At 28.0% G+C, this 14,542-nt stretch overlaps 2 protein-coding genes across 3 annotated transcripts in view; both read left to right on the forward strand.

The window, feature by feature from the left end:
* The first annotated feature begins 263 nt into the window (after positions 1 to 263).
* Positions 264 to 4,208, forward strand: LOC145752266 (lariat debranching enzyme-like). Its single transcript, XM_082568524.1, has 10 exons — positions 264 to 590; positions 1,362 to 1,564; positions 1,818 to 1,930; positions 2,065 to 2,213; positions 2,314 to 2,401; positions 2,474 to 2,619; positions 2,726 to 2,905; positions 3,075 to 3,129; positions 3,318 to 3,453; positions 3,695 to 4,208. The coding sequence occupies exons 1-10, from the start codon at positions 315 to 317 to the stop codon at positions 4,014 to 4,016; spliced, it is 1,668 nt and encodes a 555-aa protein (XP_082424650.1). The 5' UTR covers positions 264 to 314; the 3' UTR covers positions 4,017 to 4,208.
* A 614-nt stretch (positions 4,209 to 4,822) lies between these two features.
* The window catches only part of LOC145755761 (dynein axonemal heavy chain 1-like), a 34,629-nt gene continuing 24,909 nt past the window's right edge, over positions 4,823 to 14,542 (forward strand). For both annotated transcript variants that reach the window (XM_082572011.1, XM_082572018.1), the window contains exons 1-22: positions 4,823 to 5,020; positions 5,314 to 5,415; positions 5,677 to 5,749; positions 6,013 to 6,193; positions 6,442 to 6,734; positions 6,947 to 7,238; positions 7,499 to 7,621; positions 7,937 to 8,094; positions 8,275 to 8,378; positions 8,745 to 8,855; positions 9,074 to 9,241; positions 9,476 to 9,647; positions 9,833 to 10,037; positions 10,124 to 10,222; positions 10,561 to 10,786; positions 10,996 to 11,198; positions 11,455 to 11,596; positions 11,974 to 12,129; positions 13,118 to 13,316; positions 13,497 to 13,645; positions 13,957 to 14,106; positions 14,337 to 14,504. In XM_082572011.1, the coding sequence (XP_082428137.1) occupies positions 4,883 to 5,020; positions 5,314 to 5,415; positions 5,677 to 5,749; positions 6,013 to 6,193; positions 6,442 to 6,734; positions 6,947 to 7,238; positions 7,499 to 7,621; positions 7,937 to 8,094; positions 8,275 to 8,378; positions 8,745 to 8,855; positions 9,074 to 9,241; positions 9,476 to 9,647; positions 9,833 to 10,037; positions 10,124 to 10,222; positions 10,561 to 10,786; positions 10,996 to 11,198; positions 11,455 to 11,596; positions 11,974 to 12,129; positions 13,118 to 13,316; positions 13,497 to 13,645; positions 13,957 to 14,106; positions 14,337 to 14,504 (3,612 nt within the window). In that variant the 5' untranslated portion in view covers positions 4,823 to 4,882. The remainder of the gene's footprint in view (positions 5,021 to 5,313; positions 5,416 to 5,676; positions 5,750 to 6,012; positions 6,194 to 6,441; positions 6,735 to 6,946; positions 7,239 to 7,498; positions 7,622 to 7,936; positions 8,095 to 8,274; positions 8,379 to 8,744; positions 8,856 to 9,073; positions 9,242 to 9,475; positions 9,648 to 9,832; positions 10,038 to 10,123; positions 10,223 to 10,560; positions 10,787 to 10,995; positions 11,199 to 11,454; positions 11,597 to 11,973; positions 12,130 to 13,117; positions 13,317 to 13,496; positions 13,646 to 13,956; positions 14,107 to 14,336; positions 14,505 to 14,542) is intronic.

Consider the following 14,542-nt stretch of genomic DNA (forward strand, 5'->3'; position numbering starts at 1 on the left):
AAATTTTGTTTTATAACATAATATTTTCTTGAACAGTTTTGTTTGTTTTAAAACAACTTTAAATATTTGATTAGTTTAAAAACAGTTTTTGTTAAATAAAAATATGTTTATTATTTTATTTTTTATTAAGATAATGAGTTTATAAAATCTTAATAAGATTTAAAAAAATGGTTAGTTTAAATATTAAAATCTGGGAAGCACTGTTATGACGTCACTGCGTAGTATGTCAATCAAGTTTTCAAGCGGTTTTACACATTGTTTTGATGACAGATTTTCAGTAAAACCTATTAATTTGTCTTAAAACAGCTTTTAACATGCATATAGCCATAGAAGGTTGTTGTCACGGTGCTTTAGATAAAATATATGAAACTTTACAATATATTGAAGAAAAGGAGCAAATTAAAATAAGCATTTTGCTTTGCTGTGGCGATTTTGAGTCGATTCGTGATGAAGCTGATTTGCAATGCATGGCAGTACCTGATAAGTACAAGTCAATGCAAAATTTTTGGCAATATTATTCTGGAGTGAAAAAGGCACCTTGCCTTACGGTGTTTATTGGAGGAAATCATGAAGCTTCAAACTATTTACAAGTATGTATATACAGTTGAATTTAACTTCTTTTAAGCATTTTCTTGAAATGCTGTTGCTAGTTTGGTTTGACGATATTGGTAATTCAGTGTAGTTTTTTGCATTTGTTTATTTTGGTGTGGAAAAGCTGATTTGACGGCCTAGACATAAAGTTAAATTGACTTTGGTAGTTTTGAATAATATTTTACATAATTGTCTGATAATTATTGTAGTTGTTTTTGACTCGGGCTACTATTTTTATTGCATTGTGCGTAAAAGCAGTGGGGATTGAATCCAGAAACTCGTGTAGTAAAACCAAATGTTTTAAGCATGGCATTTGCTGTTGGTACACCAAGTTGTCTGTTTATGTTAATTAATGTAATTTTTGATTTTGGGGTTAAACACACTTTCTCAAAGTGCGTTTTGGTATTCTTGAATAACAATAATTGTCTTTCTGACGTTACATTGTAGGAGTTGTTATACCTAAAATTTATTACCTATATGAACATTGGAATTTATTTGTTTAAATAAGAAGGTAAACAAGTTATGTACGCTATATCAAGTTTATTGCCTAGTAAACTCTAATGATTTTTTAGTGAACTATATAAATATTACTTTTTTTATAGACCTACATGCAATACATATATTGGCATTGCAATTTTAATTATATATAATACAACACAATGCTTTATGCTTTAATATTGCAAATCTAAAATAACTAATGTAAAATTTGTTTCTCAACTGCATTTTGTCTCTTGAACGTAATTAGAAAATTTGTTATTATTTTAAATTAGGAACTTCCATACGGTGGTTGGGTAGCTCCTAACATCTACTATCTTGGTTATGCCGGTGTTATCAACTATAAGGGTCTTAGGATATCAGGCATTTCGGGCATTTTTAAACAACATGATTACTCTAAAGGTCATTATGAGAAACCACCTTATAGTGAACAAACCAAACGAAGTGTTTATCATATAAGAAATACTGAAGTGTTTAGGTGCTACAAAGAAATAACTAAGTTTAACTAGTTTTAATATTTGTTTTTTTCAAAATTTTTAAAAGTGTAGTTACTTAATAAAATTTATATTGACTAAAATAGGAATACACTACTAAGGCATTACAGGCTTAACTTTAATTAATATTGAAATGTATGATGATAAAAAACAAACAGATTCTACCATAAAATTAGTAATGTAGGCTTTGTTTTTTTTACCAGAGTAACTAATGCAACCAAATTTTATTGTACACAGATTAAAGCAGGTAAAATTACCAATGGATATCATGATGTCGCATGATTGGCCAAATGGAATTGTTCATCATGGTGATGTGAATAATTTAATTCGAAAAAAGAGACATTTTGAAAGTATATCAAAAATCAATATAAATTTATTACGATCATTATTTTAAAAGTTTTTGATAATTTATTTTTATTTAAATTGTTTTAGTTTCACTGGTTAGTGAATTTAGACCATGGATAAACAATTTTATAATTTTTAGAGGATATTAGAATTAACCAGCTTGGTAGCTTGCCTGCTTGGCAACTTTTAAATCTTGTGCAACCAAAATATTGGTTTTCTGGGCACTTGCATGTTAAGTTTGCTGCTGTGGTTGAACATAAACAAAACAACACAACAACAAACAACAAGGTTTTAGCAACAAATAAATATTTACCCAAAAAATAACAAATTTTGAAAAATGTTGAAAAATTTAATTTAAAATAAAATTTAAATATTAAACACATTGTAGACTACTCAATTTCTTGCATTGGACAAGTGCTTGCCACAAAGAGATTTCTTGCAAGTTTTGAAAATTGAATCCACTGATAATTCATCAGGTAGAAAACTTGAAAAAAACACTTTTTTTTAATTACACTTGTCCTTAAGTTTAAAATTTTAATTTTGTGTAGATAAGCTTATGTATGATGCAGAGTGGTTAGCAATACTAAAAGAAACAAATGAATTAACATCAACCAGTCCAATGTCTTTCTTATTACCAACAGAAGGACTAAATGAGAAGTGGGATTACAGTGTAGATGCAACAAAAATTGAAAAAGTATGCATTAACTTAGTTTTATTATTTTTGTTTTCTTGGTTTAAGTAAGGGTTTTGTTTTACATGAAATTTTTTTTTTTTAAATTTTTAATTTCAATTTGTTTTAGATTGTTGAAGATTTTGACAATGATTTAACAATTCCAGAAAATTTTCAACCAGATTCTTCTTGTATATACAATCCAGAAAACCATTTTCCCTTTAAAACAGTTGAATGTCGAATTAACTCACAGACAACAAAATTTTGTGCCAAATTGCAAATTAAAGACCCTTTAGCAACTTTGTTGCAGGTGAGTAGTTTTTGTTGCTTAAAGTAGATTTTCATTAAATTCTGACTAAATAAAATTAAGCCTTAAATGCTCTCTAAGAAATATTTTGACTTAAAAAAATAATATTTTCTTAAAAATTGTTTTATGTTTTGTCATATAAATTTTAAAAACTTTTTTTTTTGGTATCAAGCCAGAAGAAACTGTTGTAATTAACCCAGATGAAATTGATATTGATGACGATGAAGGTAAACTTTTAGTGTTGTTTGTTTAATTTGCGAATTTAATTGCTTATGCAGTGTTTTTTTAGTTTAGGTAAAAAAAAACTATTTTATTTGATGCATATTTTGACATATTTCATCAATCTCATTTATCATCGATTTCTTTTAAAAAATATACCTGCCTTAAATTTTGACTTTACTTGTTTATAATGAAGAAGAACTCGAAGATACCAAAAACAGTGGTGAAGTTGTTTTAAGTGATCCCACAGAATCAAGTGATCCTACAGAGTCGACTGCCACCACATCCCTCTCTTCTTTGTCCAGTGCAGAAGAAGAAGATAATAAAAACAAGTAAAAAATATATATTTAGTTTTTCAATTTTAGACTTGGCTAGGTTTTTTGGCTAAGCTAATTAAAAAAATTTTATAAACGAATTAAACACATAAAATTATTTAAAGCTATGATTTCTAAATTATTTCATTTTGCTATGTTTTTATCAACTAATTTTAATTTACCAAAATCTATTTATTTAATTAAAATTTTTAATGCATTTATTTTTTCCAAAAAATTTTACAAATTTGAAATTATTTAGAAAATCTGATTCCTCACACATTAAAACCCCAATCAGGCTAGCTGCTAATTTTACGATGAAATTACCCTCACCCAAAAATTCATCATCTCTAGTATTGCCACAACCTATTAATGATATAAACAACACCAATAATGAAAATAAAACTGAAACCTATTTGCCTAAACCCCTAAAAAGGGGCAACAGCAATAAAAGGTCAAGTGACCCTGATTCTGAACTATCAGAAAATAATACAGAAGCCTTAATTTCAGTGCCCTTAAATCGTAAATTTAAAAGAAGAAATCAAGCAGTTTATGCTTCACAAAGTGAAGACGATAATATTTAAGTTTTATTGTTTTAAATAGATTTTAGTTTGTATTTTGTTAACTGTACTGTACAGTATTTTGTTCTGTGATTGTTACAAATTTAAAAAAAATTCAATCCAAAATCATAATTGTCTCATTTTTAATGTTCTGATAACAGAAAATTTTGATTTAAATGGTACTTTAGTTTATTTTGTTTGTGAAAAATAAATAAATTTGTCAGCAACCTTTGAATTATTTTTTAGTAAATGTTTTTAAGTTTTGCTGTAAGATCGGGTCGAAAGTTTTTAAGAGTCTTTACTGTTTTAACAAGACAGCATAGACGGATAAGAAGAGTTTTGATAAAACCATAGATGCAATAATATAACTCACCAGTAAAATTTTACATTAAATTCCGTATGAGTGTTTCTATAGTAAAACTTTGTGGGATCTTTAAGTTTGTGATATTCCGAACATATAAAAAATTTTAAAAAAATTGTTGGCAACATGACTATAGAATGTCTGTAGCTATAGAAACAAATTTTGCTTTTCAAATGGTGGAAAGTTAGTTAGAGCTTATGTATTAATTTTTTTTGCAGTTAGCACAATTAAGCTAATTTTTTTATGCGTACTGTTTTAATTTAAACTTGATATATAAAATAAATTGTTATTAGTTAAGGTAATTTTTACGAAAACCTTTTTCAAAAACAATTGTACGCGCTTATTTTCTTGCAAACAGACAACAATTTACGATAACTTTGGCCGCGCAGAATTCATTCAAAAGTATATTTAAACTGAACAAATAAAACGTATTTTTAATATAAATTGTAAAAAGCTTTTTTTACCAGAAAAAGAAAATTTTTAAATAGAATAAAATTGTAAATTAAAAGTGTAACGAGAGCTTTTCATCATGAATGGAAGTTCTTCTGGAAACGAGTTTTTGGGAAACAAGAGAAGTCCTTACCCGCCTTCTACTGCTCCCAACAACAAACGTAGATTTCCATCAGCACAACCTTCTCAACTCAGCATGAGATCAACCTCAAAACATGTATGTTGTGAATTTAATTTGGTTATATACAATTTTTTTTTACAATTTTGTTGTAATTTTTTATGTTAAATGACCACACTGTATTTTAGGGTTTTTGTTTTGTTTGTATATTTTTATCCTCTTGTAAAAAGGCCTGCTTTACAGCCATAAACAAAGGGTAACATTTTTTGAACTCAACCGAGTTTCGAGTTTTCTTTGGGAGTTTGGATATAGTTGACAAATTGACAACTTAGTGGACTGCACCATAATAATACTAAGAATGATTTAAATTACTAAATATGTTTTTTATTTAGACTATTGCAGAAAGTACTGCTGCACCTGTAAGACATGCGGAAATTTGTCAGCGCGGATTCTATTCCGACGTTATTAATCCGGGAGCTTCTGAGCAACTTGGAGTAAATAAAATAACTTTTGCATTTCACTTGAACAAACTAAAAAAATGTGTTGAAAGTTATTACATAAAATTGAAGTTTTTGCTCAGTAATTTTTATTAAAATTTTTTTAGTTTACTTGCCTAAGTCATAATTGTAACAAAAGCTCCTTGTTAATCTCAATTCTTTTTGCAGTTTGTATTTAACATTTTTCACTAAATAACTAATTAAACAGACTGTGTATTAGCTGTCTGTAAACTATAATTAAAATTTGTTTTGTTTCAGAACATATTAAATGGCCCTGATGTTCAACAAGATCTTTATTACAAAAGTTTAAAGAAGGAAAACTTGCCATCAGGTTTATACAAATAGCATATTAATTATTTTTGTATTCTTGCTTAAAATGCATGTATTCTTAGCACAAAATGCAAGCTTAATAGAAAAAAGGGAACGAATTACATTTTAAGGATTTTGTCTTAAAATACTGGGGTTTAAAGTTAGATTTAGTGTTTTATAATATGACTTTTACAAAATATACAAAATTGCTGTTAATTTTCTCAAAAAAACAATCAAATTAACTTTAACTCATTCAAGGTAATATCATTTATTTTGTTATTACAGTAACATCATTTAAAGAGCCTGACAGAGAAACTTTTGATTCTCTCTTACAAACCCAACAATTTGGTCCGACCACCAAACTGACAACTAAAACTGATTTCTTGACGCAGTCATGGCAACCCAAAGTTCAAACTCCTTTTTATGTTCCTCCTGGTGAAGTTCCACGAAAAATTGAGATTGAAAGGTAAAACTATTCAAGTTGTTACTAAAATATGCAAATACTTTTTTTTATATTTATTTATCTATTGTGTGAAAATTCCCTATGTAGTTTCGTCAAGTTTTTTGACTTGTCATGCTGCTGGTAGAAATATATAAAATGAACATAAAAGTGATAAAAAAATGTAAACAGTGAATTAAAACTTTAAGTTTAGATTTTAATCAGGTCTGTTTTCTGTTTTTCAATCTTTTAACAAAAAACTCTTTATTACACAGGGGTAAAAGAACTTTTGCCAAGCAAAGTTTAAGTCGTTTGCTGCACATTGAAGGCATTGACTCCGCCAAGCTGATGCCACAACATCAATCTAAAGATCACAAAGTACTCCTAAACAAGTCGCCAGATCCTGCTCCCTTTCCTCCTTTTTTGTCACTTGACATCTTTGATGATGCGGAGTATGATTGCAGAACCCCAAAGGAGTGGTTATCACTTGGAGTGGACCCAGCAACAAATGTGAGAAATCCAATTCCTGGAAAATCATTGTTGCCTACTGATGATCGATTAGGAAGAGGTTAATACTATTTACACTGAAACAGAAATACTGTTTCAAAGAAAGTAATTTTAAAAGCTGATGAAGTACAGTTACCTACTAATCCTTAAAATATTTAAGCAAAAAAAGGTTAACTTAAAAGGTGTTTTATTTAAATGTAAAAAGGTGTATATCCTATTTAAAATATTTTATGAACATTAAAATGTGAATTTTACATGTTTTGTAAATTTTAGGTGATCCACTTGATCCAAGTATTGTGTACAAATGGATCAATGTGGGTGTGTTAGATTACAACCAGGACAAAGAATTATGGCTTGTCCAAAAAATTGACGACCAGGGTCGGGTACTTGACACTAGGGGTCATCCGATAACTAATGGGGGTCCACCTGGGTCAAGAATGTCAGGGTTACCCCAATATTGGATTCCTCGGGTTCGACTCATGTTTAGAGCTGAAGACGCACAAGTTTTTGCTCATAGAGTAGCTGAAGCGTATAACTTGAGGAAAAAAATTGAAGGATTAATAAGGTAAATCATTTGTAGTACTGTACCGTGAACTTTTTACAAAATTTGAATGTAAACTTTAAATCTTTTTTGCACACTTTGAGTTTTCTCTTACAGCTATTAGTGTTATTAATAATTTTTAAAAGACTATTTTATACCTATATAAATTTGTACGATAAAGCCATTGATTATGTAATACCTATATGATATATAAAGCCATTGTTTATTTTGTAACTGTTTGTTTATTTCTAACTTAATATTTTGTTTTATTAATTAACTTTTAGATACAATCTTTATGTTGACTGTATGCCCCTGGATGAAAATGTGTTAAGGTTAGATGCAAAATCTTTTGAAGAAATGACAAAGCGTTCGTTAGCTACTCCAAACCTAAGACATGAAGATTCAGTGTAAATTTATTTGTCGTTTTATCAATTTTTATTAATCTGGTTTTAAAACTTTTGTAGATTTTAGGGAATAGCTCAAAAATTAACTAAACCAAAAAACAACTAAACTAAACCAAAAATGTTAAATATTGTAGCTGTATATTATTTTTAGTTTTTATTTTAATGTGTTACTTATTAATTCTTTTCAAATTTAATTTTGTTATATAAAATAATAATTTTGTAAATTTATAGTTTTTTTGATGTACAACAAACCTATTTTATTGTTTTTGTAAAGTAAGCAAAGGCCACTTTTTGAATTTTGTTAGAAATTATTTCTAGAATACTAAATTATGTGGACACAATGAGAAGACAAGTAGGCATTGATTACATGCGAACAATGAACAAACTAACTTTTGACAACTTTGTTTCAAATGATCCAAAATCTTTTGCTTATGTCACTTTACCAGATCCTTTACCAGAGTGCAGAGCTCATGCTAGTAAGTAAAACTTTGGGTTTAGGTTTAAAAAAAATTATTTTAAAAAATATTTCAAGTGGAAAAGTATTTCTGTTTATTAATTCAACGGGGTTAATAAATACCTTAAATAAAATAAATACCCTACAGTGGGGTTAATAAATACCCTATTTATGTTTGATTTTTAAATAATAATTTTTGTAGGTTCTGTAAATGATGTGCCAGATTATGATTTTGAAGAACAGAGAGATAGTTTTTCTTTTAATTCTTTGTGGACAAGAATTGAGGCTATTGTGGCATCTGGCAAGGTAAAATTTGGCATTTTGCTTTTATATTTTTTTTTATAAAGTTTAGCTTTGTGCATTTTATTGTTATTTTTATCAACAATTTCAAAATTTTATTAAATCTTTTCGCACAAAAAAAATATATATTGTAGCAATAGTTTTTGTTTCACTTTTATTTCTTAAACTGTTGATGGTTTGTAAAACAATTGTTATTTGATATACCTGACACTACATGTATAGACTTGTTTTTGTAACACATTACTACAAACAATTTATTTTGCTTCCAGAAAAAATAATTTATTCCATTTTAAAAATGTCTTATATTTTAAAATGTAATTGCATTTAAACATTATTAAATTTTAGTAATCATAGTTTATTGTCATTTTTCAGGTTCACACAGAATGTAACAAGGTTAAAATAATGTCTCTGTTTAATACAACTTTAACTAAAAGTATGAAGTTGGAAGAATTTGAACAAAATCAATCCCAGGCTTACACACAGGCATGTTTGTGTAATACATATACCTTATTTAATTGAACTTGTTGAAATTTAAAATAAACATGATTTTTGATTAACGGTTGCTTTTAAGAATATTTATTTTTTAATATTCTGCCTACCATTACAAACATTAATTAAAAAAACTGATTTTTTAAAAACTTGTTTTTAACATTACACTTTGATCTTATTTTAAATTCTGCCTCTAACTTGTTTTCTTTTAGGTTCAATTGTTTTTAAGAGATTCATGGATATCAACTCTCCGTGCAGTTGTGCGTGGAAGTTTTCAGTATGTTGGAAAAGGCTGGTTCAACATGTATGAGACTAATTGGGAGGTTTATCGAATTTCCAAGTTAAAAAAATACATGGACATGGTCAAGTTCTGTATGCAGGTAAATCATTTATTGGTAAAATAATTGTGATAATTGACTTATAGCAAATATGTGGTTATTAATGTAATAAAATTAGGAATATTTTTGAATTAAATTTGTTTGTTGCAATTTTTTGTTATTTAAAGCAATCTTAAATGCCTGATAATTGTTTATATTTTATCGGGTTTATAAACATAAGATTGTTAATGAATTCAATTTATTCCAAATTAACATAATTTTTTTTTATATTAAAAGGATTCTCTGAGATATTTAGTACAAGATTCACTGGCCAACTTCACACAAATGATTATGGATGCTTGCTACCAAGTTATCAACTGCAATGAGGACATGGTTTGGGGAAATTCCCTTTTAGTATCTGAATACAAACCAAAAAGAAATCCACTTTTCTTGATCGATCTTATGATGGGTAAAGTAGTAATTTTGGCAAACTTTATTTTGTTTTTAATTTGGTGATGTTTCAATAGAAAATTGTTGTAGAACCTATTTTTTGAATTTTTTGTCTACGATTCAAAAGTTCAACAAAATTTTTTTTAAATTAAATGTGTTTGATTTTAGGTTTGTTATTAACTCTTATATATTTCATTTTTTTAGATAACACTGGTGTACACTTTTCTACACCCCTTGACAGCTTTGAACCAGTAATAATCAGTTTGTTTGACAAAGCGATTGCTTCTACCCAGCATGTACCTCAATTGGAGAAATATGTCCTGGAGGAGTTATTCTGGAGAGGAGCTGCTCTTCTTGAATCTGTAGGGGCTCATGAGCCAAGAGTTGAGGAACTAAGGCAAAAGATTATGTAAGAATATTACAACTTTTTATTAAAATTGTTAAAAAATTCTCAAATGTTTTCAAACGTCAAAATATATGTTATTATCATTATAGCAATGCTGTCAGAAAATCTCTTATACCAATGAGAGCATACGCAAAGTGTTACGAACAACATTTAGAGCTTGCTAACCTTAACATTGATGAGTATATCAAGTAAGTCTGTATTTATATATTAGTCTAAAATTTTAAACTTGGCCTCTGTGGTGTTTTAAAGTAATAGTTTTAAATACAAACTTTTATTTCTAAATAAGCTAAAATTCCGTAACACAAAAAGTATTTTTTAACAAATAGAAAAATATTATAGGTTGATTTAAACTTGTCTGACTGTAGTTCTGTATTAATTTATTATTTAAATTATTCTTGATAAATATTTTAACTATCACAATCCAAATTTTAACTACTTTGAATTTCAAAAACAAAAAATTACAGTTTTCAATGTAATCCAATTCAATTAAAAATAATAATAAAATTTTTCTAAAATTTTTTTAAAGGGAATTTGATGCTCAAGAACACACTGCTGCTCAAGTCAAGCAAGAAGTAGACATGCATTTGGCTGAAAAGGAAAGACTTGAAACAACAATTCCTTCCAGTATTGTGATAGGAACTTTTTGGATCAACACTGAAACAATGAGACAAATGCTCTCAAAGAAACGTAAAGCTCTTGGAAATGCGGTGTTGGAGTTGCTAGCCAAGAAATTAAGGGAACAAGCTGATGAGGTTTGAATATGTTTTTAGAATAACTTTAGCATATTACGGTGCTATTCTTGCTTCAGTTTAGAAGAATAAAAACATTTTGCAATATAACTAGCTTTACTTTTGGATTTTTACTTAATAAATAACATTTTAAATACAAATAAAAAGTTAAAGTTTAAGAAATGATTTCATTTTTTTTCGAACTAGCTTAAATTGTTGTTACTATAACTTAGGCTTGTGAAGAGTGCAAGATGATCAGTAGAAAGTTGTACGACAAACCAAACTCAATTGAAGAGTTGACGGAGATGCGTGATTGGATGAAGGGAGTCCCAGAGCAATTGCTCCAGCATCAAGAGATGATTGACAGGGCAATGGGAGATTACGAACTTATTGAAGAGTTCTATTACAACCTTTCACAAGATGATTTTATTGCAAAGTAAGTGGTTGAAAAAAATGTAAATTCATAGCAAATTGTAATTTTTTTTTAAAAATAAGTTTTTGGTCTATATAGTTTACAATATAACATTATAGCATTGTAGTTTAAGGTATTATTCAAGGTACAATCGAATATATATAGTATATAAATAACTTGAATGTTTAAGAAATTAAGATATTTTTGTTTAAGTATATTTAAAAATGTTTCAACGTTTTAGATCTGTGATCAAATTTATTAAAACACTTTTGTTTTTTAGATGGACAGCAATAGGATGGCCAAAGAAGTTGGAAGATCAGATGGAAGCAACTTACAACAACTTGGAGGAACTTGAACAACATTTCCATAAACTTCAACTCGGGGATCAGAACAACTTCCAAGATCGGATGGATACTTTGCAGGTAAGTCTTATACTCTTTCAGTAAAATAATTAAAATTCACTTAAAATTTCAAGGTATATTAACCCTATCTTTCTAAATTTAGCAAAAAATGTTTAGGGTCAAAATATGACTAATCAGCTTTGTAAATATGCCTATAAAAAAACACTGTAAATATGCCTATAAAACAACAGTTTCTATTTATGGTTTTAGTATATATTTAGATGCAATAAAAATGCATTTATTATTACAGTAACTTTGAAAAATCTAAAATCTTTGTACACTAAAATTTCTTCGTTAACTGAACAATTTAAATTTTTTCGTTAACTAAACATTGAATTAGTAGATTTTTTGGTACAATAATATTTGTATTTATATTAATTTTCTTTTCTAATCACTAGATGGTTGTTGCTGGTTTTGCTGCTCATAATGAGATCAACAAAGCTCATGAGGTTGCAAATGAGGTGAGAAGAATCAACAAACAACTTAAGGAATGTCAAGGACTTGCTCAAGTTTATAACCAGAGAGAAAGGTTGTTTGGAATGTCTGTCACAAACGTAAGTTTCGTGCTATTGTTGTTTACTAACTTTATAATATTTAAAAAAAAGTGGGCTTTAAGAATAGATAGTTTAATATTATGTTTTACTTTCCTAATTTTAAATTTAAAAAACTTGCACATAGATATAAGTTGGCATGGTAATAGTAAAAATGCCACATTATATAAGCTAGATTGTTATTTTTAAAGTTTGTTAAAATTCACTTAAATTTTTGTTTTTTGATTTATGACGGGAAATTATATATACATAAGCGAAAATGATTTTATGATTGGTGACAAAAAATTTTTGTGTTGGCAATACACAAGTTATTGTTAGTTACATTAAATAGTAGCTAACAAAAACTTTTTGTCAATTCATCTATGATTAATTATGAAGTGTTTGGTTAAAGCTTTGAAGGTCTTTAAATAATTCGAATAACTTATTCGTGCATAAAAATATGAATCAATTTTTATTTCAACAATATTTAAAAAATTTTAAACAAAAAATGTTTTAAAATATTGTAAACGAAATTAAAATTTGTTTGTATTTTTATGGAAAGCTATGTTTTCATGTAGTTAGTTGGTAGTATGCTTTGTAATCATGTTATTTAAAGTTTTTTATGTAATATAAGAATACTTACATTCAAAATTGTTGGTAAGCCTATTTTAAATCATCTAATTTTATCTAATATTTCATTTAATTTTTTGTTGACATTTTACCTCAATTGTTTGATTAATTAAATTTTAGTTTGTTTAAACTTAATGTTTGGCTTCATTTGTCATCACCAGTAGTTTAGTTGTTGTTTTTATCTTATAAATCTAAATAATTTTCACTCGAAGGTTACATATTATTCAACTTTTTTAATACATTACCTTTTTTATTTTCATGTTCATCTATTTGCTTTTATCATCATTTTTTAATCATTCAACTTTATTGGTATCATCAATAATTCTGTTGTCATCAACATTGCTTCTCCATGCAACATCAATAACAAATTCAACCAACATAGTACGATAAGTTGAACAAGTTAATCAAAGACTTTCAACCTTATCGTGACCTTTGGACAAACACTTCTGATTGGATCAGATGGCACGAGTCATGGATGAACGATCCGCTTACATCCATTGATCCGGAACAACTGGAGAGGACTGTTAATGAAAGTTTTAGAGTTTTGCACAAATGTGCAAAACAATTTAAAGAGATTCCTGGTTTGTTATTTTTTAATATTTGTAATTATGAAAAGGGTTTGTTTGTATTCTTTTAATAAAAGTTTTTAGTTTTTTTATCTGTTTTAAATTTGAATATGATAAAAAGTGTAGTTAAACATAAACCATTTAAAAAAATTAGTAGATACTGTTTTTTAAAATATGATTGTTACGATTTTACAGGTGTTCAGCAAGTGGCTTTGCAAATGAAAGGTCAAGTGGAGGACTTTAAACCATTTATACCCCTCATCCAAGGCCTGAGAAACCCAGGAATGAGAATAAGGCATTGGGATATGCTTTCTAAAGATCTTGGCTTCCCTGTGCAACCAAAGGTAAAGTGCTTAATAATAAAACACACTTTGTTACGTTATACACACTTAATCTCATGAAGACCTTAACACATCGAGCCAATAAAATTTGCTTTATAAATATGTTTGTACCTTCTGCTAAACATATATTTTTTTTTTAATTCCTCACCTTTTTAGGTAATTTTTGTTTAACCTCAAAATGTCCCTAACTAATTAAGTATCATAAAAGCATTTACTTGACCTCTGGAATTTTTGTTTTTATGTAAGGTGTTTTATTTCTAGAATAAGTATTGCATCTAATAGAGTGATGTTAATATTACAACTTTTGTTTGCAGGCAGCACTGACCTTCAGTAAATGTCTTGAAATGAACCTAGCTGACCATATTGACAAGATAGCAAAGGTAGCAGAGGTCGCTGGCAAGGAGTTCAATATTGAACAAGCCCTTGATAAGATGGAAAAAGAATGGGGTCCTGTCGAATTTGAGGTCAGTATTATTTAACGTCACTTGTTTTTTATTTATTTTAGCATGAGCCTTTAACTACACTTGAATTAAAATGGAAAAAAATATACAAACAAATAAAATTATCTGGTAAAATTTTAAGAAATAACATATTGTTGAAAATTTAAGAACAGTGATTTGTAATTAACAAAAACAAGGCAAATGTAAATTTGAAATTAGTTTTGTTTTAAATAACTAAGTCACTACATTTTAAGGTTAAACCCTACAAAGAAACTGGAACCTTTATTATCAAGTCACCAGAAGAAGCCTCACAATTGCTTGACGACCATATTGTAATGACACAAACCATGTCATTTTCACCTTACAAGAAACCATTTGAAGACAGGATTAACACCTGGGAGGGAAAATTAAACATGACTCAGGTATATTTCATTTTAGTTGCTATTACTGTTAGACTGGT

The sequence above is a fragment of the Corella eumyota genome, chromosome 1 (genome assembly GCF_963082875.1).
Source record: "Corella eumyota chromosome 1, kaCorEumy4.1, whole genome shotgun sequence".
NCBI classification, from domain to species: Eukaryota; Metazoa; Chordata; class Ascidiacea; order Phlebobranchia; family Corellidae; genus Corella; species Corella eumyota.